The sequence below is a fragment of the Procambarus clarkii genome, chromosome 67 (assembly GCF_040958095.1).
Source record: "Procambarus clarkii isolate CNS0578487 chromosome 67, FALCON_Pclarkii_2.0, whole genome shotgun sequence".
Lineage (NCBI taxonomy): Eukaryota > Metazoa > Arthropoda > Malacostraca > Decapoda > Cambaridae > Procambarus > Procambarus clarkii.
The window spans coordinates 26,682,926-26,708,410 of record NC_091216.1 but is presented as its reverse complement, the minus strand read 5'-3'; the positions used below and the strand labels follow the sequence as shown (position 1 = coordinate 26,708,410).

The window sequence follows — 25,485 nt, the reverse complement described above, 5'->3', positions numbered from 1 at the left end:
TAAATGTTATGCACTCTCACGCACCTACTGTCCTCCTTGAACATAAATCAATAAATGACAAAGGCCAGAGAGTTGGTATACTACTCTCAAGTCCTGACAAATGTATCATAAACTTGGGTATGGAAAGTGGCAGTGTGGATAAGCAGTGTAAAATGGAATTAGTTGTTTGGAAAAGTAGCTGGTGTATATGAGCTTCATATAACAATGAGAAAGTATATGAGATATGAGGATATGAAGTGTGGAGATGTTGCATGAAGCACAATACACTAAGGTGGTATATGCACGCTATGAGAATCCCTGACAGTCATTTAACGAAAGGGTGTACAAGGAGGAAATATAGGGATCACATGGTACAAGGCAGACAACTACCAGTATTCCACCCATGAACTTGCACTCATGTACTGTACTGTACATTTTTTCTCTCTTCCTTGTAATTTAATACAACGTATAATTCAGCGAGAACAAATATTTTCATGCAGTGATCCAAATAAGGTTTCCCTTCTTTACTTCTATCAACCATCAAATCTAGATCATCCTCTACAATTCCATTTATAGTAAAATTAATTTCCAATTAATGGTCTTCAACAATCTATAATACTCTGCATTAAACATATTTATCAACTAATATTCTTTAGCAGTGCTTCTTAAACACTGCAATGTATGCACAGATCTGTGCATATATTGTGTGTGTGCCCAAAATGCTATTCATGCTGGTGGCTTTACAAGAATATAAGAACTCTTGTATATATAAATACAAATAAAACACTCCTTGAGATCAACTTTTCACAACAATAATACTTTACCTGATCATCTGATCCACAAAATAAAATATTCTTGCTACCCTGAACACTGGCATTTACTGTTAACTGTGCTACAGCAATGCCTTTTTGAAATGTGTGGGGAGAATAGATTGAAATAGATTTGCCGTGCTTAGCATGGGCCAACAGGCCTGCTGCACTGTTCCAAAATTTGTGTTCTTATAATACAATTATGTCGAGTGATTCATTTTTCCTGTAAGATATGGGCAACACCACATGCTACAGCTCTAATCTTTCTTCCCAAAAAAGGGAAACAATTAATTTTACTGAGGAATATAACAGAAGCATTTTAAAGAACTGTACTGTATTTCCTTTCCCACAGTGTGTGGATGCAAGTACTGTATTATATCTGCATCCTTCTCTGTTTGTTTATCTGCTTGTATTTTGAACACAGCATAAAAAAGATAAGTACATAAATTTTAACTTTCTGCATTTAACCATTTGTTGTCCAGGAAAAAAATTAACAACTTTTCAACAAATATTTATTTCTACAAATTAACATTTGGACTAGATTACAAACACTAAATCAAATAAAAAGAAGGTATCAAATTGTGTCATGTATATATATATCTATATATATATGAGTGTACGTGTGTGTGTGTTTTATACCGTATTGTATAGCATTATACAAAATAAGGCAAATGAAATAAATTTCATCTATATTACAATTTAAACCTGTACAGTGCCCTTGATATTTCACATGCAACTTTGTACTACCAGAGGGGATGTGTCAAGATTCCTTCATATTTATCATACGTAGAACCTAATATCAATCTTACAGTTGCTAGAGGGGAGAAAATTCTGTGACATTTACGCCACAACCTCGCGTAAGGATACCTGATCAACTGCGTAAGGAAACACCTCCAAAGGATATCTGATCAACCGGGCTGTAATTCATATATTAGGCTGCGAGCAGCAGCGTCCAACAGTCTGGTTGACCAGTCCAGTAACGAGGAGGCCTGGTCGAGGACCGGGCCGCGGGGACATTGAGCCCCGAAATCATCGCAAGGTAACCGCAGGGATAAGGTATAGTATAATTGTTGGTACTGACCAGAGAAACACAAGACATGTTACAGTAGTAAAACAGCAGCATATAGACCTCCAAATAATACTGATGCAAAGGTGACCTGTAGCACAGTGATTAGCACAGTCGGCTCACAACCGATTGGACCCGAACAGGTTGAGATATTTGGGCACGTTTCCTTACACCCGATTGCCTTGGTTCACCTAGCAGTAAATAGGTACCCAGGAGCTGGGCAACCGTTGTGGGTTGCATCCTGGGGAAGGTCAGCCATTGCCCTATGAGGACTTCAATAAGCCTAACAGGCTTCCTGTCTCCCCGACAAAGGGAAACAAAGAGTTGACTTTACACAAAAAAAAGCACTTTATGTACATTGTTGATTTTTATGTAAATGTATTATGAAATATATTATTATGATTAATATTTAAAATGACTCCTGGATAAGGGTTAATACAATGAATAACATACATCAGAATAGCCAGAAGTCACACTATAGACTGAATGTGACAAGCCTATTAACAGTATAGGAAATAGTTTGATAGGCTCAATAATGAGAAATAATACAAATCACATCATTTATGGGAAACATAATCTTCCTAAATTCTTGTTATTACTGCATTATCATTAAACTCTTTAATATATAAATATATATGTACAGATCTGAACTATGCAGTATTAATAAAATTTATGAATTTTAATTTTAATGTACTGTATACATTTATGTGAATAATATATTTAACAATTTAAATACTTTAATTAATAATTGCATTGAATTTGCATTGTACTGCTATCCTTGGCATTTAATTTAAATATACTATATTTAAGGGAACTAAAAAAATCTCCAGATACATTATTTTATCCTAGGCATCTATACTTTTTTGGCAGGGTAAAAGAGCAGCAAAATATTTAACAAAAATTCCTGCAAATGTTTGTAAGCAATGCTGAAAAGCCTATACTGCAAAGGATGTCACAAAAATGCCCATGTATAAACCCATGCAATGCTTCAACTGTAAGCTTGGGGGGAAAATATACAATACTGTCTCTAAATTTACCATGCTAAAATGAAAATGTGTACTGGCTTGATTCTCTCAATCATAAAGTCAGCTTTCTTTTACTTTTAATACCAATGGCCAATATACCTATTTTTTTAACCTACGGGTTAAAATTTAAGAAAAAACTGACAGCATCGAGAGGTACCTTATTATATTTATCACTCCGTCATGGATGCCCCATTTTCTTGGTACAGTACTTGGTTTCTGCAGCCGATTTTGACATTTCTCATGACTAATGGCAAACATATGACAAATTATTTAAAGTAGAGTAGTTACACTTCTACAAATACTGAGAAGCATGGCACGTGATTAAATTCCTGGAAAACTTGTTTTTTTAAGACTAAAATGCGCTCATGGCGATAAAAGTATGTCCTCGTCAGACCTTATCTGGATGAGGAGACATTTACCCGAAATAGTCAAGCTTTTCTCCTAAAAGCTTTGTAATTTTTAAAGTTAGTGAAATGTTATATGGGTATAATTACAAATTACATGAAAATGTAGAATAAATAACATATAAGAATCACTCAGGAGACAAAGATGTACATAAATTTTAAATAATTTAAAAAGGATTTGACAAATTATTAGTATTGTGCAGTTAACTTCACTCAGATTAATATGGAAAGTCTATGTCCAGAAACATATTTGAATCTAACATAAAATAGGTAACTCATCAGCTGAGGAATTCCTGGTGAATCTCAATTTATTGAACACTCTTTAACTGATCTCTTACAATTTCCCCTACATTTCCCTAGCAAGTCAATAGTAAACTTTTATATATATATATATATATATATATATATATATATATATATATATATATATATATATATATATATATATATATATATATATATATATATATATATATATATATATATATATATATATATATATATATATATATATATATATATATATATAAACATATACTGTACTGTATATATATACAGTATGCATTACATTTATTGTGTTGTGGTCCCAATATGAGAAATAAATACATCTGACCAGTTAACTGAACACAATCCTTATTAGGCACAATACTCTTAAAACCTCACTAAGGAATTCTTTGGTGCATCCCCAAATAGGTTAGGCCTACCAACTGAATACAGTTCATCACTAATTGTCTTGAACATAAGGCTGATACTGGTGTATCTTGTGAGCACCTCAAGATCTCTGCTAGATCCATTTCAATATACACTTCTGTTTTCTCGAAGACAGTATACACCTGTTTTTATAACTGTTCTGAATGTTCAATATTTAAAAAAAAATATATATATGTAGCAAGATTAATATTGGAGTTATTAAGATCTACTTTACTTGTAATAAACAGGCAGCTCAATTAATTTTGTCATATTTTTGTATTTCTTGAACAGTTATCAAATATTAATAATTTAATGTATAAATAGCAGTTATAAATATTAGTTTATTAGAGCAAATAATTTTTCAAGCCAGTAGTTGCAGTCTTTGACAATATGGCAAAGCAACAGATATACTGTACTCACCACAACGTATTTTAAACTAACAATGAGAAGTCACGTGATTTTCAAGTTTCTTTTAGAACTATACAGTATATACTGTACTCTGCATGATTATGAATATATACGTCACATTTAAAGTTCTTCTGGTTTTCAAACTTCTTTAGAACGAGTCCTCAATATATTTCTACTTAAGATTTGTGGAATAGCCCAAGTCGTTTAGTCTTCGTTGGGACTTCTCCCACAACCTGGAAAATATATAAAATTTTAATCAAATGGTAACTGCAGACAATATTTTAATGAGCAGTTTCTGAATTACTACACACAGCTAATATAATTAGAGCTTTTAAGAGTATAAACAGTTACATATAATTTCAATGCTGGCCATTTAAGGGAACCCAAGTTATGTAAATATTATCTCATAAAAAAATCTTTGAAATTTAAAACCAATCAGCTTCGTCACGATTGCTTACCTTTATTAGATTGTCAATGCCAGTAAGGTAGCCCTCCTCATGGTTTCCAAGCGTCCATGGTTTCCTGTGCGTAATACTACAGCCTTCAGGAACTGCCACTGTCTTGGCAAAGTCAATCATCCACACACCTGCCTTCTCATCATCATAAATGATCAAGATACTGCTTCCAATCACCTGTAAATAGACCAAGACCATTGTTCAAAATATATAATGAGGCATACAAATAAGGATCAAGAAAGACTTTGAACATTTGTAGTCAATTAAAAAAAGAGATATTAATACTACTCCTCTCCTATGTACGCCTAATTACTCTCTAGAAATAGTACTGTAATTAATAGTAATAAATTAATAGAGAGATCTACCAATAGTTTACCAAGTTTCAGTGGATCCTGTTTATAAAAATAAATTTATTGGATTTAAATTCATAGAGGTGCACGCCTTAAAATACTGATGATCCAACTTATTGTGTATTAAATACTGATGAAGTACTGTAGTGTCAATGAATTTTCAAACTACTAATCAATGTATAGAAGGTGAAGGGCATCATGAGCAAAATGAAACTGATTTTCTTTCATCATATTGTATATATGGAAAGAGAAACTAAAATAGATAAAATTAAACATGACCTGCATTGTTACATTTTATAAATACAGAAAGCAAATGTGATATATATTCTGCCTTGTTATTTTAGTGAAAAAGTAGACAATTGCAATACAGTATACAGTTGATGCAAACAAACATCAGCATCATAAAAAAGTTGATGAATTGATATATTATAAAAGTTGAGCATTATATTATATTGTTTGGAAATTCAAATTCAAATGTTTATTCAGGTAAATACTTTACTGTATACTGTAATGCAGAGCCTAATTTTTATAGTAATAATAACAATACATTGTGTCGTGGGGACAGGCAATCAGTGTATATATATACATGTTAGGCTTATATCAAAGTCCTCCAAAAGTTGAATTACTGACCCTCCCGAAACTGCAACCCCGCAACAAGCTGACTACTCCTGGGTACCTATTTACTGCTAGGTGAACAAAGGCATATATGATCAGATTTAAAAAAAAAAAATGGTTCTCAATACTTTGGCAGTATCCCGAATTTTTGGTTAAAAAGTAAAAGGATGTTCTCAAGGTGTCTCACCTCGTGTCTTTGGAAGAAGGGAGAATCGGTAAAAACCCGTCTGAGATGAGTAAGACGATCCAGAACTTGGCGTTTTGTACTTTCTCGGCTTTTCAAAAATCCGCTCATGGTGCCAACCACTTCTTCTCTACTTCTAACAGTCTGCAATTCTGTCACTGCCTCACTTCCTGCCATCTGTTGGCAAAATACATAATGTATTAATACTAAACAATTACTGGTGAGAATTAAAAAATATATTCTAACATCATAAGATAAAAAAGCCAAGCAGTAGCAAGTACAGTACAATGTGTACAAACCTTAAGAGCTTCAATTCTAAATCCAAGTGAACGCGAAGAGCTCATGTTATCACGGAAGTCCATGTATCGCAGCTTGGTGACTGCTTTGGCCTCATGTTCTTCTGAAGTGGGCGCTTTGGGGTCTACCTTGATCATCTGTGTAAATTGAAAAAGATATTAAGTCATGAAAAATCATAGCTTGTGATGCTGTAAACACTAAAGATACATTGTTATTTTTCATTTTGTAGGTTCATTAGCATCTGTATATGAATGATAACAGATTTCATAATCATATGAAGTCTCCATATCTGAAACAATCTTACCTTCTCGTAAAGATCTTTGCGAGCTTTCTTGTTAGAAACTTCAGATTCTAGGAATGTCCGAGTGCCCATTTTAATGTCCATCACGCATGGGTTGTGGAAGTTATACAGCAAGTCTCTCATTTCAATGAAATCTAAATAAACACGTTAAGGAAAAACCTGTCGAATTCAGTATCATAAAAAGTTAAAGACAAAAAAACAAAAAAAATTATCACACTAATTAATTAAAACTTTATAAATACAAAATCCTAGATAAGTTCACACAAGAATATTCCTTTAAACAAAACTATTATTCTACATCTTTAGGCCTCTTAACCACTCTATTTCCCTTTGCCAAGGGTTGTTGTTCTATAAAACAATCTTGGCCCAAACTTTCAGCCACTTGTAATTGTTAGAATCTTTCTTGAATACATTATGCAATATTTATGCAACGCTTTGAATTGGCTTGGCTATAAAGCCTGTTAAACAACATACACTGAAAGAAGAATGCTTGAATAAGGATGAGGATTACCTTCGTGACTAAAGGTTAGGAAGGAGATAATTATGACAGGAACAGGTTAGTAAGTAATAGAGAAAGTACAGTACTGGTACTAAGCCAGCATGACTATACACATCAAAACTGGAACAAGTACGAAGTAAGCTAAAGTTATCGTTAGGAGAAAGTGATAAGCCAATATGACTATACAGAATAAAACAAAACAAAAAAATAGTATGAGGAAAGGTAAAGTAATTGCCCTGAGACAGGACTAAGTCAGTATAACTATATAACTTGAGCTAAGAAAATACAAACTGGATTTTTGCTATACAATAATACTGTACCTAATGTGTGGCATTGTTTTTTAATTACACTGAATAGAAATATTAATGAGGGTGACCAGACATCCCTTTATTTAAGAATGTTTTTATGTTTGAACATGACCAAGCTGTTCACTAGGTATTATAATATATAAAATCAACTCATTCCCTCTAAAGGTCTTCAAACACAATGACATACCGAAAAACTATTGAAAAACAGGCAATTTCTGGGTTTACTCGTGGTAAGAAAGGATACGTTCTTCTTGATAGACAACTTCTCTGAAGAAGGTAGGAGTGATGTCTCTTGCAGGGTCGGAAACAAGAGCCTGATATGCCTGAGTCTCTACAGGTTCGGGGCCTCTTTTCTTCCAAATGGTACCAGGACCAGCTGGAGCCAGGGAACCAGGGTGGCCCGCCAGTTGCACCCAGCTATACCGACGATCCCTTAACAACACTGAAGAGGCTGGAGCAGTCAAGTTTAGCGCATTCTGTGGATAAATTACCCAAATAAGATTAAATATTTAAAATTCAGTAAAAACCTATGCAAACTTGTATGCCTACAATATATCAATACAAATAATACAATTTTATTAAATGTCTTGTAATGTAAGCTGAATACTAACCAGGGCGAGCCTCTGTAACAAGGACATAGCAGCTATGTCATTGATGTCAACTGGCATGGTCTCCTTAGCATAGTCGATATTATTTGAATCCAGTGGGCCGTTAACGTGGCCATTGGAACACGGGGAAGAACCAGTAGAGCAGAGGATCTGTCCATCGTGACTGGAGGGAGAACTGCTTGTTGATTTAATGGAAGAGTTGGTAGACGATGTGGTCGAGGTGGAAGTGGAAGATTTAACAGAGGACTCTTCCTCCTCACTTGACTTCTTTTTTAGGGGAGGCTTTCTCCATCGCTTAGCAAAGGAATGTCGCCTCAAGCCATGGTTGTCTGAATCCTGCAGTCGCTCCTCCTCCTCAGCCTTCTGCTGCTTCTGTGGCTTTGCACCAGCGGTGCCACGCAGGAGTGCTTCAATTTCTGCCTTCCTCTCCCCTGCTACCTGAAATTCAAATTACCTCATTAGCATTTATTTATCAACATGATGCCAATTTTGAAGACAGGCGTCTTTGTAAAATTATGAACTGATTATCAAACTGTGGAAACATCTTATTGGAGTGAACAAGGTAGCCTAATATCCAATTAGAAATGGACAAAGAAATGTGATGGCGCTAGGTGATAACAATGTTAGATAGGTAACGATGCAAACAGTTTCATTGTCTATTCCCGACAATGGTAGGTAATACCATACAATAAGGCGGTAGTATGTTACCATTAAAAAACCTGGGTTCTCTTACAAGCAACAGCCTGTTGGACCAAGTTATCACAAAAGTCGATCCTGGCCTCAGGCTGGGCTTGGGGATTAGAAGAACTCCCAGAACCCTCTCCAGGTATGCCCCCAGGACTGACCTTTCTCAGAATGCAACCTACAATTGTCGCCAAGGCCTAACTCCCAGGTACTGCTAGGTAAATAGAGGCATACCGGGTTTGTACCCCGAGGTACTAACCTGGGGGTACAACCCTGAAGCGAGCTAACCAGCCAGTGGCAACTCTTGTCCCCCCGGCTGAAAGGAATTAATTATATGATACAGTATAGTGCAAGGGCTTAACTCAGCTGCTTGTCACTTGGTCGCAGATGTGAAGGCAAAGTACAGGTAGGAGTTTGGTATCAAAACGGCTTGCAATAATAGTTGTATTTGACGCCTGGAGCATTCAACTCATTAAAGAGAATGTAATAGATCCACATGCCGGGGGGGGGAGGGGATCCTTGATAATTGTGCTGCATATGGGAGGTAAAGAGATTTTGTCAAGTGTAATATGATTGTTGTAGTGTTGTACTCAAGCAAAGTAATTGGTCTAGTGTTGGGGGTCATTAGCCCATGTGCAGTAGTGACCAGCCAGCTGGTGACCCTCACAAGCGCCTCCACAGGCTCCTGTCCCTCGCCCCAATGCTTCGCTCTACTGCCGCCTCATTATTAATGCTTACAAGATTATCTAATGTCACAAATTATACCGATAACGGGAAATAAGGACCAACGGACAATGAGATAGATGAGGAGGGAGGGAGAAGAGAAAGAGAGAGAAAGAGAAGAGAGAGAGAGAGAGAGAGAGAGAGAGAGAGAGAGAGAGAGAGAGAGAGAGAGAGAGAGAGAGAGAGAGAGAGAGAGAGAGAGAGAGAGAGAGAGAGAGCGAGAGAGAGAGAGAGAGAGAGAGAGAGAGAGAGAGAGAGAGAGAGAGAGAGAGAGAGAGAGAGAGAGAGAGAGAGAGAAAGAGAGCACTGAAATGCACCCATAACAGGTATCTCTAAGGAATCTGTACACCAGTTAACAGACAGTTTAGAAGCGGGACCAAAGAGCCAGAGCTCAACCGCCGCAAGCACCAACTAGGTGAGCACAGCACCCATATGAGACTGGTCCGGGGAACTCCCCGGACACAGTCACCCAGCCTGCTAGCGACAAGGACGCACTCAATAAATGTCAAAAGCCTGTTCAGGGTCCACGAATGCGTCAGCGTTCAACAAGCCCGCCTCTCCGTCGCCTAAAGCCTTGCCACCATCACACGCACACGTCCATGACAAACTGGAATTCATACACTGGGTTGCATGACGAACCATCATGCAGTACTCCAGTTCGAAATTCAGCTCGACAAATTAATCAGAAATAATGGGAAGACCTTTGACAAGCCGCCAGTTTCCAGTCCCCGTCGAGGCCACTAGAGATGTTGGCCCTCTGGCAAATTCCAGTTAATTCAGATCACATCATCAAAGAGCTTGTATTAATTAATTTTTGTCCAGCATGGACTAGCGCAGAGAATAGTTATAATGTCCCTTTCTCGTTTAATGTCATGCATAATGCATTATATCACTCTTTGGGTCGGAGCGTCCTTCTTTAAGCAGGCGATGAGTCACAATACGACGTGGCTGAAGTATGTTGACCAGACCACACACTAGAAATTGAAGGGACGACGACGTTTCGGTCCGTCCTGGACCATTCTCAAGTCGATTCCGAATCGACTTGAGAATGGTCCAGGACGGACCGAAACGTCGTCGTCCCTTCAATTTCTAGTGTGTGGTCTGGTCAACGTCCTTCTTTAATGCAATATTCCCAACACTTTTTCAAACTTCAAGAACAATGAACACAGTGTTATGGCATCGATCCCACAGGAAAAAATTCAAATCAAGCAGAATTGGTGGTGTTTCGATAAGATAAGGGATATAGCACGTTGGATGGCGTGCTATAACGAGGTTTTGGTCTCTGATAAATGTAATAACGAGACTTTGGTTTCATATCGTGTTATAATTAGGTTTGGGTATCAGGTGAGTGTTATAACGAGACTTTGGTCTATTAAATGTCTACATAAAAAATCATGATACCTACAAGAGGGCTCCGTTATCTACTCTATATAAGTATGCCCACCATAGCTATAGAGGCAAAATTATGCGTACAATAAACGTAAGTAGATATCATAAGATAGAATGGTAGCCTACGTCCTGCATCAACATGTAAGTAAAACTACACATAGCCTACATCCATATTTTTATATACTGTATATATAAACAGTAAAATATATAAACAAATATATATTCCATATATAGTTTTGCGTGGCTGTGGTCAATGTAATTACCTAAGTGTAGTTACAGGATGAGAGATACGCTCGTGGTGTCCCGTCTTCCCAGCACTCTTTGTCATATAACGCTTTGGGTTACACAAGGGGCCCACCAGCCAGCAGGGACGGGATGGGGGGCGGAGGGTGGTATAGTAGGGGAAGAAGTAGTGTAAACACAGCCCCATGTGCGGCCATCATCACATGGCGAGCACGTGTCAGGGTACAGCATCATGGTTCAAGCAGTGGCGTGCCGTCGCCTCCTCCTCCTTGCTTCCTCCCATACTCGCGGGCGGGGCATTGCGTCTACACCCATCCCCTCCCCCCCTTCTCCCTCGATTCATTCAGTGTTCGTGGAAAGGTGTGTGCAAGAATGAGAAGGCTCTGTGGGAGGTGTTCCTTCCGGTGAAGTGTTGCGTGACGCAAGCACACCAGTCACCCTCCCCGTCTGGGCCGGGTCTCCGGCCAGATGTCTCCCGGCCACCACTTTCATCAACGCCCGCACCCAATACATTCTGACTCCTTTCTTCTCCTTTCTTCTGACATACCGAACTTGAGCCATATTGTGCTGGGCAATTCCTTTCTCTGGATATTATTACACTTTCATAACACGATACGAAGACTGACGTTAAACTCTTATTAAAGATAATGAGGTTTGGGGGTTGAAGCAAATATTTATTATTTGCTAATTAGACCTATATGGCCCACCCACTGTAGTAGAATGGTTAATCGTAATGACTTCAGTTACTGGACCCTAATGTCCTTTATGTTAAGCCATTTACGTTTCATCTGAACCAGCTACAAATTAGTTTGCCTCAAATTTTTGATCATGCTACAAGATTAGTGGTCTAATTACAGCACTTTGGTTAATGTAACATTACAGGGTCATGATGTAGGCAGATAAGTAGCGTGCTGGCAGTGTAAGCCTATACAGACTGTGTACACTATCTGCAATAAACGTGAGATTCTTGGCTAGGATTTTGGGTAATATGTCACTCCTGATAAAATACCTGGAAATTTCTTGAAACATTATTGACAGAATTGTTTATAAACTGGATATTTTTTTTTACATTCATGTACATAGTGACGTGCGGTATGTACATAGTTTTGCTGATAAAGTTTACATTGTCATATACATTAGCAGGGAGTGGTAACAGCCAGAGGTGCTAATAGCCCAGACTAAGCCTAGCAGTAGTAGCGTCTACTGTAGAAGTCTGCTGACTTCAATGAATGGAACATCCCGTATAGGCTAATGTAATACTATTTTGATCGATGGAATACCTAGTGTAGATTTCATTTCTCAGGTCTAGACAATTTTGCTAGAGTCCTTAGGTACATCAACCTACCCTGGCTTTGCGCCCTGGTGAGGCCACTCCAGACCGACAACCAGAGCGCAACTCCATAGTCTCCTGAGACTGATGGATGCCTACTACTTAGGTACAGTGATGAGTGATGCCGAGCTCTGTGGCTCAGTACACCACGAAGGTGAAGATGGTATGGGAGGCGTGGCACATGAAGGTGCAGCGGGAGGGTGCAGTAACCTGGGATTGGTCACGTATCGCAGCTGGTGCTGGGGCGGCGGACGTGACGCCACAGTCACTCCCGCAGGGGGAGCCACACACAATAACAAACACCCAGCGGCTCCATGAATGAACAGACTTGATAAAACACACTTCCGCTGCGTGGGCCGCCTCGACACACACTTCTCTCCTCTCTTTTGTCCACACACTTATAAAGGAAACGCATTCCAGACTCGTTTAATCTTTCAAGTGCACATATTTAGAATTTTTAGACACTAATATATTTAAATCTAACCTTGATCTCTGCACATAAGAGGGCTACAGAAAACAATGAAAACATTATTATTGAGATTCATATTATCGACAGAGGGAATCATAATGATATTCAACAAATGCTATAAACGAGTAAGTCACCTTCGGCCTAGGAATTATGGAAATACACCAGTGAAGACGCTTGATCCCAAGACTACTCACACTAAAATAGCACACACACGTCACACAAACTTCTCTGTAACTCTCCAGTACAACAAAGCGCAAGTGCACAATGAAGAGCTCATTGAGCATGCACAGTACGTACGAAGTGTGGCACGTAGGACTCCAGCTCGCCTGGCGCATGATCCTGTGGCGTCACCACCTACCCGCGTCACAGGAACACTGAGGAATGTGAGGGAGCCTCTCTCCCTCCCTCTCTCTCTCCTTCACCAGTAGTGACGCTCGTTACCACCCTGGACTTATAATAGCACATGGCCCCTACGAGGACAGATTACGAGGGCAACCAGAGGCGAGGTCAACACGCTCGAGGGAGGAAAGCATACACCGGCAGTCATGTATATATGGGGCAACACCCCTAACTACATAGACACTCAAGGCATCAACAAGAGGCAGGAGGCAAATATTGGTGACGAGGCTTGCTTGATATCCTCTGATTGAGGCCTAATAAAAAAGTTTATAACAAAAGGTTGAGAACAAATTCCCTCTTAACAATCACTATAAAAACAAATATAGTTAACTGCAAAAGGTTTATTGACCCACGTAAGGCTGCTCCTATTTAACATAATCTAACTCATTCATATATAAATTGCTAACCACTTATGACTAATTATGTTACCCGGTAATTTGTTCCATAAATCTATAACTCTGAATATATAAAAAAAAAATTGGGGTTAAGTGCCGACTAGACAAATATACCAATAACCAATGGAGGACTCATCATGGCATACACATCCAGCAAGCCTAGCCTAAACCAAACACGAACTCCCCGCACTTCCACTGCACGTCAACAAGGCTACGGAGACCAAAATACTTTTATTAAAAATCTTGCCTCAAGGCCTCACAGTTCTAATTTTAGCCACATATATGTGGTGAATGTCATGGTATATCAACGAGGCCGGTGTGCACGTGTGTGCTACACACCAGTACACTTTAGCTGAGCTGAGTTACGTTACGTATATTCCTTAAGTCACAATCACATCCGGCGACACAACTCATGAATGACACGGCTCCACTTCTGGGAGAAGGGGCCGGAAACACATTGTACAAGAGATGAACTCACTGATACTGTGTACATTGTGTAATCTCTACAACTTTTAATTTGTGGGGTCTCCAGGAACCGCTAATGACTAAAGCAATTGCTGCTCCTGGCAGTAAACAAGTTTATTAACGGGTGCTGTGTTGTGGTGTGTGACTCGTTGGTCGGGGAGACGATCAGGGGGGGGGGGTGGAGGGGGTGTGTGGTCATGGGGGAAGGTGGGGGGCGTCATGGGGAGGTGGTGGGGGTGGCCACTTCCTCGCACCATTAATATATGGATCATAAATCGAATCATAAATACACTGAAATATCCGATATATTGAACATGGAAAGTTTATCAGCTCTTTTTGACTGCAATTTAACATGCGGGGACTTAAACTAGGACAAAGTCGATCTCCATATTCAGAGGATGAGGAAGCCGTGTCCAATACACCAGTTGAAGACAGTAAGAACTCTAAATTAAATGTTTTCTCTAAATTTCTCTAGTCAAAGAGTCTGAGACGCCCAGAGGTAAAGTGAAAGCTTAACGTGCAGATAAAGCAGGCCTCTAGGCCTAGTAGATGAGTTGAGACTGAGATATATTAAAAAAAATAGAATTGTAGTATTATACATTTCCGGTCATTGTAGACGTCTTTTAAAAAGTAAAAAGTTTTCCCCAATAAATAAATTCATTCTTCTTTCTTTTTACAGGACCGCGTTCACAAATCACTAGGCTAGATTCGTTCCTTTGTTTGGATTTCTAAATTATTTTAGTATTGAAAATAATTAGTTTATTGCGTGCTTTATTCTGTGATATTCCTATAATTTATTCTTCCCAAATATACAATAGAGTAAATTAATATAAAGAAGAACAACTGGATCAGTTGCACATTTGACTACCAAAATTGGATGCTGAAAAGAGGCAAAAATATTAGTTACATTTGTATTTTTATGCATTCGCCATCGATAGGCTTAGCCTATACTTCCGAATAATCATTATTACTCCTAATTTATTCTCTAACGAGAAAGGAGGATTTAAAATATATAATTATTCCATGTTAAGGTATTTTAAGTTTTGCTACATTGCTTTTCCTCAGCTATGTTCTATTGTGTTGGTGGCAGCCTTTAGCCAAGTCTTGAGACTTGGGAGTGGACACACTCCCACCGGAGGCACACATAAACTGGATAACATCGGCAGCATATGAGACGCTGACAAATATAAGAACATCGTTTAGAAATCTAAATCAGGAATCCTTCAAGGCAATCTGCATAACATTTGTTAGACCAATACCGGCATGGAATCTGTGAAGCATAAAGCCTTAATTAAGAGTACAAAGGTTTGCAACAAGATTGGTGCCAGAACTAAGAGGGTTAAGCTACGAGGACTGGCTAATGGAACTAAATCTCACAACCTTAGAGAATAGAAGGAACAGAGAGGGTAGATATGATCACAACATACAAGATACTGAGAGAAACTGATAAGGTGGACAAAGATAGCCTCTTCAAATTGACAGAAAGCAGGACAAGAGGACACAGGTAGAAGCTGGAAACGCAAATGAACCGAAGGAATGTAAGGAAGTACTCGTAGCCATTACGGGTGGTCAACAAGTGGAATGCGCGGACAGAAGTTGTGGAAGCCACCTCCATTTACAACTTTAAAGCCAGATTCGACAATGAATTTGAACATCAGAATGGGTAAATTAGAAGGCAACAAGTACAACAAGAGCCAGTAGACCTCACTTCACCGTAGATACTGACAGGCAAGTACTGACAGGCCAGTCGTCAGCCCAACCTGTCCTCACACTCAGCACGGCAAGTGTCACGCCATCGTCATCAGCATAAAAAATGCCGGGCGGTAGCAAAATTAAAAGCAACGTAGTTATATGCACTTCCTCGAACTATTAGCTCCGGCCTGGATAAGTAAGCTGGAGGTGACTAAACCAGCGACAACGAAGACTTCTAGTGACCATTACTGCTATAATCACCGGTATTAAAAAATGGTAGAAAATTAGCTTCTAGACAAAGTAAACTATGTTAAGGTCTAACTTGAAAAGTTTGCGGGAGCAGCGAGCGTGTTGAACTAACCTGTAGTAGCAGCAGGAGCCTGAGGACGGCCAGGTCGTGGGGCTCCTTGGCTTTGGAGTGAGCCTCGAGTCCTCCGTCCTGATCCTTCATCACCTGACTGGCAGGTATCTGCACCGACGCCTTCATCTAAGACTGACAGCGGAGGTGCGCGTCTTGGCTCAATACCAATCACGGTTTATATGGTTCACTGCGGCGAGCGCTATATAATGTGTCAACTAAATCTTTCCTTCGTCCTATAATTGGGCGTGAGTTTGACGAGCTTAAGCAAGAGTATCTGGTACGGTTTATCTCGTGCAACAATAAATATTATTTGGCGAGATGTTGTAGCCATAAAGCGGACAAGCCCGCTTATTTAGTCAGAACACAAGAGGGTTGGGAGTACGGCAGACAGAAGAGCGATCAGAGCACCTTCTAAGTGCTCCTTGAGTCACGTGACGAGGGAACACACACGATGTAGTCTAGCAGGGATTACACACTATTTAGGGCAACCGGACTTAGGGCCTACTTTCCATGGGATGATCACCCAGAGTGCTGCAATCCTCCGCAGGACCCGTGAACTCGGCTAACACCAAATACACAAGACGATTTTCTCTTTACTGTGCACGAGAGCTTCACTTATACACACAAAGAGAAGCACACTTTCTCTAAATCAGTTCCTTTACATGTGGTGGTGTAGTTTGTACAGGGCGCTGGTGGTACGGATGCCTGGGCACGCGACGACGACGACGGCCACAGCCATCAAAGTAATGGGACAAAAAGCAACACTGTGTACACAACTCCGTCGCTCGTCACCAACTGAGGCTCCGCGCGAGCCGTCGCGCCTAGTAGTTCAGGGGAGGGTTGGGGGTAGAGGGTGTTGGGGAGGCTGGCCAGGGGGACCGGAGAGGGGGGTTTTCCCCTCCCCACTACGGTCCCCTAGCCAGGAGGGGGTGCAGGTGGGGATGAGGCTACACCACCAGCCTCCTCCTACCACCTACCTACCTACCTGCCTGCTCAGGTAAACAGTGAGTGGTGTCAGGGCGTTACCACACACCTGCTGGCTATAGTGTCGCCACACCCTCACCAGTGGATTGTTCCAACACATACCGGAACACTCCCATTCCCGCCACTGCTCTCCCCTGGGACGTCTGACTCTCTCACTCTTCCCCCCCTCCCTCCCTCCTCGCTAGCCAGCAACTGAATGTACATAACATTCATTACTCACATTAACTGATCAGACGCAATACCTAACGTCCGGTCAGTATGACATCGTTGTCACCCGGCAGAACCGGTTGTGCAATGTTAACTAAAAGACCGACAAGATACATTTAACAGACTTCGTAAGTTAAACTCATCCAAGATGCCCCCGGGGGGGGGGAAGGATTTACACCGCTCCTAGCAAAACAGATGAAGAGTGCGCTCAACATATCAAAATTGGTTTGATAATCGATTTTGCTCATTTTGTTGTGTTCTTCCAATAATAAAATCGTGTGGACATCATTTTAGTATTGGAAATATATCTCTACATGCATATACTCTAACCATATTGATGCTGGTGGATCAATAATGTGAGGGGAAATTGAAACTGAAATCAGTTTATTGAGGTAAAATACACACAAAGGGATGAGGTAGCTCACGCTATTCTCACCCCGTTCAGTACATCGTGTTAATACATACATAGACACACATCACAAACAATAAACATATTACCGAACATTCTGAGAGATAAACATCTACATTTCCTTGTGAGGGGAAGATCTTAGCAGCGTTCACAACCCGAGTAATACTCGAGTGTCGAGGGTTGACCACTAGTATTATTAGGCAAAATTGAAATTAATTTTGTCAATAAAGATGCTAATAATAATAATAATCCTGGCGGTGGTGTTTATTAGCCACAAACGTCTGCCCGCGACCTCTGCCACGATGCGGAGGTTTCCTCCGTAGACTTAAAACAGAACTGACCCAAATGATGCAACTGGAGCTTTGCAATTACTTTATTCACTCTCGTATTCTTGAAGATATCCTCACAGTATACCCAAAATTTGCCAGTGCAGGCTATTAAACACATGGCCCTGTATGACTAACCATCCTGCGAGATGGGGACTTGTATTACCACTGCTACCTTATTCAATCTTGTGTTGTTGATATCCTCAAAATGCATCCGGAGTCTGCCAGTGCAGACCGCCTATCATATGTCTCTGTATGACTAACCATCCTGTGTGATGGGGATTTTATAGCATCACCTAGTTAGTTTTTTTTTGACACACTGTACTCCACTTCATATAGTCTAGGGTAGCTGCACTAATGCAGATGTACCTCATAACTTAATAAAAAAAAAAAAAAAAAAAAAAATGATGCAACACTTCATATAGTCTAGGGGGTCAGATTCACGAAACAGTTACGCAAGCACTTACGAACCTGTACATCTTTGCCGGCTTTGTTTACAATTATTAAACAGTTAATGAGCTCCGAGTCACCAGGAGGCTGTTTGTAACAATAACAACAGTTGATTGGGAAGTTTTCATGCTTGTAAACTGTTTAATAAATGTAGCCAAAGCCGTCAAAAATTGAGGAAAGATGTACACGTTCGTAAGTACTTGAGCAACTGCTTCGTGAATCTGGTCCTAGGTTTCCAGAGTATCTACATAAATGTAGAGGTACCTCAGTATGCCGATAACTAAAATCAATGTAGTAGAGCATATTAGCATACTAGTAAATCATCTAACGAAACACACACACACACACACACACACACACACACACACACACACACACACACACACACACACACACACACACACACACACACACACACACTGGACTCTGCTTCCACCTGTGTCCCCTTGTGCGAGTACGACCCGTGTTAAATAATCCATCCTTATCTGTGTGTGTGTGTATGTGTGTGTGTGTGTAATTTGTGTGCTAGACTTAGGTAACTACACACACACACATAGATTAGATGGATTATTTAACACGGGTGGTACACGCACAAGGGGACACAGGTGGAAGCTGAGTACCCAAATGAGTCACAGAGACATTAGAAAGAACTTTCTCAGTGTCAGAGTAGTTAACAAATGGGATGTATTAGACAGTGATGTGGTGGAGGCTGACTCCATACACAGTTTCAAATGTAGATATGATAGAGCCCAAGAAGCTCAGGAACCTGTACACCAGTTGAGAGGCGGGACCAAAGAGCTAAACCCCCGCAAGCACAAGTAGGTAAATACACACCAATTAGGTGAGTAGACCTACATAAAATGTTAGTTCGCTAAAGCGCCACACCAGGCACCAGCACCACTGAGGGAATCAATAAATTATTATATACCTCTCTAGCAAAACACAAGTAAATACTGTACTAAAGGCAAAATTACCATTATGTATAATATATTGTCACGTGTTGTTGTAAGTAATATCCCACCAGTTCACCATCATTTGTGAACAAAGGCGGCTGCCTAGTGGTGGCTCTATGAAGTGAATGTTGTTGTTGCTGTTAAGATTCAGTTACATGGACCAAACAGTTCTAAGCGGCATCATACGGCCCGTCTAAGCGCTAAGCGCGGCCCGTCTAAGTTCTAAGCGGCCCGTCGTGTACTTACTTGGCACAGGAGCGGGGCTGGAAGCCTCGTGGCTCGCGGGAGAGAGACGGTACCCACCATCACCTCTCTCTCTCTCTCCCACACTTTCTCCATCCCGGCCTGCTCCTCCAGCTGCCATATGAAACCACTTCGCCTCTTTTGTTTTGGTTTTAAATCATACAGGTATACCCTTTTTGGCAGTACGAGGCTAACTCTTACTTTCCCAGCGATGGGTTTATCAATGTTGTAATATTTTTTTTTTAAATTTTGCCCCGAGGGGCGAGTTTATTGGGCAGCGTCACTCATCCTGTGAGTGGACACACCGCCATAGTGACAGTATTGGGCAGCGTCACTCATCCTGTGAGTGGACACACCGCCATACCAGCATGTACAACACTCCCCAATAGGAAGAAAACCCGCTGGGTTGTTCATCCTGTCACTTGTACCCAGACACAGCTGGGACTTGCTTAACTGTTGTACCGTTTTTAAACCAAACTATAATATTTGCAGTTTGATCTTCCCTCTGCACCTAGCTATAGTTCCTCCACCTAGGGGTCTCTGCCTAGCCAGGCGGACTGAGATTACACCTCACTCCGCTAGGCAGCAAGAGGCAGCTGGCCTGTGTCCCACGAGGACGACACGTGACCACCAAAAGATTCTATCAACGTGCTGAACTTTCCTTTAGTTGAGTAGAGAAGAATGTCAGACGGACATTTCGTACTGGTCGGACATTTCGTACTGGTCGGACATTTCGTACTGGTCGGACATTTCGTACTGGTCGGACATTTCGTACTGGTCGGACATTTCGTACTGGTCGGACATTTCGTACTGGTCGGACATTTTCGTACTGGAGTAAACGATATGGAAGAAAATGCAGAATAAAACCAGTGAAGAGCAGAGGTGCCATAGGCACAATCAGAGAACACTGTATAAACATCAGAGGTCCGCGGTTGTTCAACGTCCTCCCAGCAAGCATAAGAAATATTGCCGGAACAACCGTGGACATTTTCAAGAGGAAACTAGATTTATTCCTCCAAGGAGTGCCGGACCAACCGGGCTGTGGTGGGTATGTGGGCCTGCGGGCCGCTCCAAGCAACAGCCTGGTGGACCAAACTCTCACAAGTCAAGCCTGGCCTCGGGCCAGGCTTGGGGAGTAGAAGAACTCCCAGAACCCCATCAACCAGGTATCAACCAGGTATCAACCAGGTATCAACCAGTCGATTTGAGTGAGGAGTTGTAGCCTCCTGAGGCCTGGGTCCACCACCAGCAGCCAGCCCTCCGTCACATCACACGATGTATCTATCTATAGGTATAAGAGAAAGTATCTATTTGTTTGTTCGAGGTTGGAGGCCAGACGAAGAGAGGGGAAAGAAGGGGAAGATGAGGGGAGAGCTAGGGGAAAGGGGGGGGGATGGTCAAGCTACCCCGGGCACCGCCGGGTACTCCTAAATACTCTGTGTACGCATGGGAGACATTTATTATTATAAGCGTACCCAAGGGGACACAGAATGATCGGGGGATTAATCTAAATACAAAAGCCTTTCCTGTCTCTCATACGCGGAAATTTGTACATTAAATCCGTTACAAACTGTACCCAGGTTACTCGTGAGAACAGCCCCAGATATGTCTGTGCCCATCATGGTTCAGTCGGTAGTGTGTGTGTGTGCTGTACCCAGGTTACTCGTGAGAACAGCCCCAGATATGTCTGTGCCCATCATGGTTCAGTCGGTAGTGTGTGTGTGTGTGCTGTACCCAGGTTACTCGTGAGAACAGCCCCAGATATGTCTGTGCCCATCATGGTTCAGTCGGTAGTGTGTGTGTGTGTGCTGTACCCAGGTTACTCGTGAGAACAGCCCCAGATATGTCTGTGCCCATCATGGTTCAGTCGGTAGTGTGTGTGTGTGTGCTGTACCCAGGTTACTCGTGAGAACAGCCCCAGATATGTCTGTGCCCATCATGGTTCAGTCGGTAGTGTGTGTGTGTGTGCTGTACCCAGGTTACTCGTGAGAACAGCCCCAGATATGTCTGTGCCCATCATGGTTCAGTCGGTAGTGTGTGTGTGTGTGCTGTACCCAGGTTACTCGTGAGAACAGCCCCAGATATGTCTGTGCCCATCATGGTTCAGTCGGTAGTGTGTGTGTGTGCCTGGAGAGTCTAAGAAGGAGGGTTCGATCCCATTGTAGGACCTCAACATCACGTTATTGTAGTTTCACTGAGGAAGCGGGGCAACATGCATCACTAAACAGACTGGTGAATCCAAGAGGTACTCACCCATGATCTACTCACTCTCATTATTCTTACTCACGTGATGGGCATGAGTGACAGAGTAATAATAATTGTTAATCGTTTTTCTCGGGGATAGGTAGTCTGTGAATATATACTTTAGGCTTATATCCAGGCCCCTTCCCCCCCCCCTCCCAGGTGGAGCTACTGACCCCCCCCCCCCGGATGCAACCCTCACAATGATTGCCTACCTCCCGGGTACCTATTTACTAATAGGTGAACAGAGACGTCAGGTGAAAGGAAATGTGCATAAAATTTCTGTCCAGCCCGGGACCTCGGATTGCGAGTTGAGAATGAAGCCAACTGCACCACGAAGCTCTAGAATTAACTACAACTCACTCGTGTTAGGGTTATTCGCGGCGACTCCTAATCCCACTGGGGTAATGAAAACACATGGAGATGGAGCTACGGGCTCACCATAGCCCGTGCTACTTGGAACTTTGTTCCAGGTAGCGAATCTTTAACAACAACAACAGGAGATGGAGCCATATCGCTGTCGTTTAGTGGAGCCGGTCGGCCGAGCGGACAGCGCGCTGGACTTGTGATCCTGTGGTCCTGGGTTCGATCCCAGGCGCCGGCGAGAAACAATGGGCAGAGTTTCTTTCACCCTATGCCCCTGTTACCTAGCAGTAAATAGGTACCTGGATGTTAGTCAGCTGTCACGGGCTGCTTCCTGGGGGTGGAGGCCTGGTCGAGGACCGGACCGCGGGGACACTAAAGCCCCGAAATCATCTCAAGATAACCTCAAGATAACCTCCCACTGGGGTCAAGCGTCTGCCTGACCCCACCCCACTCTCCACCACAGTGACCAAAAGCAGCATTAAGCATGTCCCTCCGCACACTTCACATCATCTCCGCGGAACCATGACATGACAAACTACATCTACAACGGTTCCTCGACTAAAAATACACCCAGAAATGCTGCGCTAGGTAGTGAACCCTACTTAACACCACCACTATCACACACCTGTACACACACACACACACAGGGGCACACACAGGTGATAACTCAGTGCCCAAATGAGGCTCAGAGACGTTAGAAATAATTTGTTCAGTGTCAGAGTAGTTAAGAAATGGAATGTGGTAAGTGTAGTAAGGGTGAGAGCAGCAGCCGCCGCCTCCATACACAGTTTCGTGTGTGGATATGATTAGACCCCATCGATAGGTTCAGTAACATGTACACCGGTTGGTGAACCTGGTGGGCCGTGACCTGGTGGGCCGTGACCTGGTGGGCCGTGACCTGGTGGGCCGTGACCTGGTGGGCCGTGACCTGGTGGGCCATGACCTGGTGGGCCATGACCTGGTGGGCCGTGACCTGGTGGGCCATGACCTGGTGGGCCGTGACCTGGAGGTGGACACACACCAGGGGGACCCACCATGTCCTGCAGGTGGACACACACCAGGGGCCCACCATGTCCTGCAGATGAACACAGACCAGGGCGACCCACCAGGTGAGCCATGACCTGGTAATAGACACACAGTGTGGCAAGAAGGTTGTGGTGAAGGGACATTGTGTGTGACGGTGGATATCCCAGCCTAAGGTAGCCGCCCCCACCACCACCACTGACGCACGCACACTCACACACACACACTCACACACCCTTAGGAAACATGCCCCCCCCCCCAGTGTAACCCTCAGTTCTCTCTCATTCCTCGCACCTACCCACGGGGGCGCAGCGCGGAAATCCTTCAGGGCTTTGTCTTCTAACTATCTCTGGCAGTTTGGCTCGTACAAGGGGACCTGCATGTTGTAACAGCCCGTCCTCCTCAGCTTTCCCATCCTCAACAACACTATCAACCAATCAACCAACTACCGTACTAAAGTGTATTCTAACGTACCAGAGAACCCAAAACAGAAAACGCGGCTGTATGTCGATTCCGCGAGTCACTCCTATTTTTCTAGTACGGTGATTTTTGGGCGTTAGGTAGAACATACGTCAAAATGCGTCGTTAATACACACTACAGCGTTATATCTTAAGATAGAAAAAAATTGATCCATTTAGAGATGAATCTAAACTCACGCTGCATGAAATGGCAAACCATCTTTATTAGAAACTTGATACAATATTGTATTATAAACCATCTTATGAGAAAGTTGATACAATATTGTATTAGAAACCATCTTATTAGAAAGTTGATACAATAAAAATGATACAATATTTGAAATCTTTGCGGTATGAGACACGATAACATCAAAAGGATATCATCAGCAGGATATGATGATGATGATGATGATGATGATATCCTTTTGATGTTATCGTGTGGTGTTTGTATTTACTATTTGTGTCTGCAGAATCGAGATATTAGCTCTTGGGCCCCCGCCTATCTAACCGTCGGTTGTATAATGAACTGACTCCGTATCTATTTTCCTCTATTATATTTTCACATCTATCTATCTATCTCTCTAACACACCTACCTGTACTAGGTGAGTACACACCATCGTGAGAGGTATGAGATACGAGGAAAGGCTACGGGAGTTAGGTCTCACGTCCCTGGAAGACAGAAGAGTTAAGAGAGACATGATCACCACCTACAAAATTTTGAGAGGAATTGATAGTGTGGACAAAGACAAACTATTTAAAAACGGGTGGAACACGAACTAGGGGACACAGGTGTAGACTGAGTACCCAACTGAGCCACAGGGACGTTAGAAAGATCTTTTTTCAGTGTCAGAGTAGGTAACAGGTGGAATGCATTAGGCAGTGATGTGGTGGAGGCTGACTCCATACACAGTTTCAAGTGTAGATATGATAGAGCCCAGTAGGCTCAGGAGCCTGTACACCAGTTGATTGACAGTTGAGAGGCGGGACCAAAGAGCCAGAGCTCAACCCCCGGAAGCACAACTAGGTAAGAGTGGCGCCACTCTGCACATCACCTTGGCCGCTAGAGCGGGGTGGTCGCGCCCCAGGAGTGCCCGCCCGGCCTGCCTCCAGGCCCCACTATATTCAACCATCTGCTAGAAGCACTTGAAATCCTTCCAAGGAACCTCTCTCACCTGCTCTATGCTGCCCACACCTGTAAAGGAGATCATTTGTGCAACTCTGCAGGGACACCTTTCTCTACCGCTCTTCATCCTGGTCCCTGTCTGTCTGTCTGTCTGTGTGTCTGTCTGTGTGTCTGTGTGTCTGTGTGTGTGTCTGTGTGTGTCTGTGTGTGTGTGTGTCTGTGTGTGTGTCTGTGTGTCTGTCTGTCTGTGTGTCCGTCTCTGTCTGTCTGTCTGTCTGTCTGTCTGTCTGTCTGTCTGTCTGTCTGTCTGTCTGTCTGTCTGTCTGTATGTCTGTCTGTCTGTCTGTCTGTCTGTCTGTCTGTTTCTGTCTGTCTGTCTGTTCAAGCAGGGTTCGTAGTATATGTGACGTCAGTGGCAGGTGGTCCAAGGAGGTTTAAGTAGGCAGGTGTTCAAACACGTGCCGTGTGTGTGTGTGTGTGTGTGTGTGTGTGTGTGTGTGTGTGTGTGTGTGTGTGTGTGTGTGTGAGTGTGTGTGTGTGTGTGTGTGTGTG

The 25,485-nt window shown here is 42.2% G+C and overlaps 1 protein-coding gene across 8 annotated transcripts in view; it reads right to left on the bottom strand.

The window, feature by feature from the left end:
- Positions 1-1,286: 1,286 nt before the first annotated feature.
- The window catches only part of IP3K1 (inositol-trisphosphate 3-kinase-like protein), a 198,116-nt gene continuing 173,917 nt past the window's right edge, over positions 1,287-25,485 (bottom strand). For 4 of the 8 annotated variants that reach the window (XM_069310552.1, XM_069310555.1, XM_069310551.1 and 1 more), the window contains exons 2-8: positions 8,002-8,436; positions 7,635-7,866; positions 6,587-6,717; positions 6,285-6,419; positions 5,989-6,162; positions 4,840-5,013; positions 1,287-4,614 (exon numbers count right to left, since the gene is read on the bottom strand). In XM_069310552.1, the coding sequence (XP_069166653.1) occupies positions 4,558-4,614; positions 4,840-5,013; positions 5,989-6,162; positions 6,285-6,419; positions 6,587-6,717; positions 7,635-7,866; positions 8,002-8,436 (1,338 nt within the window). In that variant the 3' untranslated portion in view covers positions 1,287-4,557. Of the gene's footprint in view, positions 4,615-4,839; positions 5,014-5,988; positions 6,163-6,284; positions 6,420-6,586; positions 6,718-7,634; positions 7,867-8,001; positions 8,437-12,382; positions 12,862-12,970; positions 14,129-16,148; positions 17,243-25,485 lie in introns of those variants that run through there. The other 4 variants (XM_045757442.2, XM_045757440.2, XM_045757439.2 and 1 more) reach the window with 4 other exon arrangements.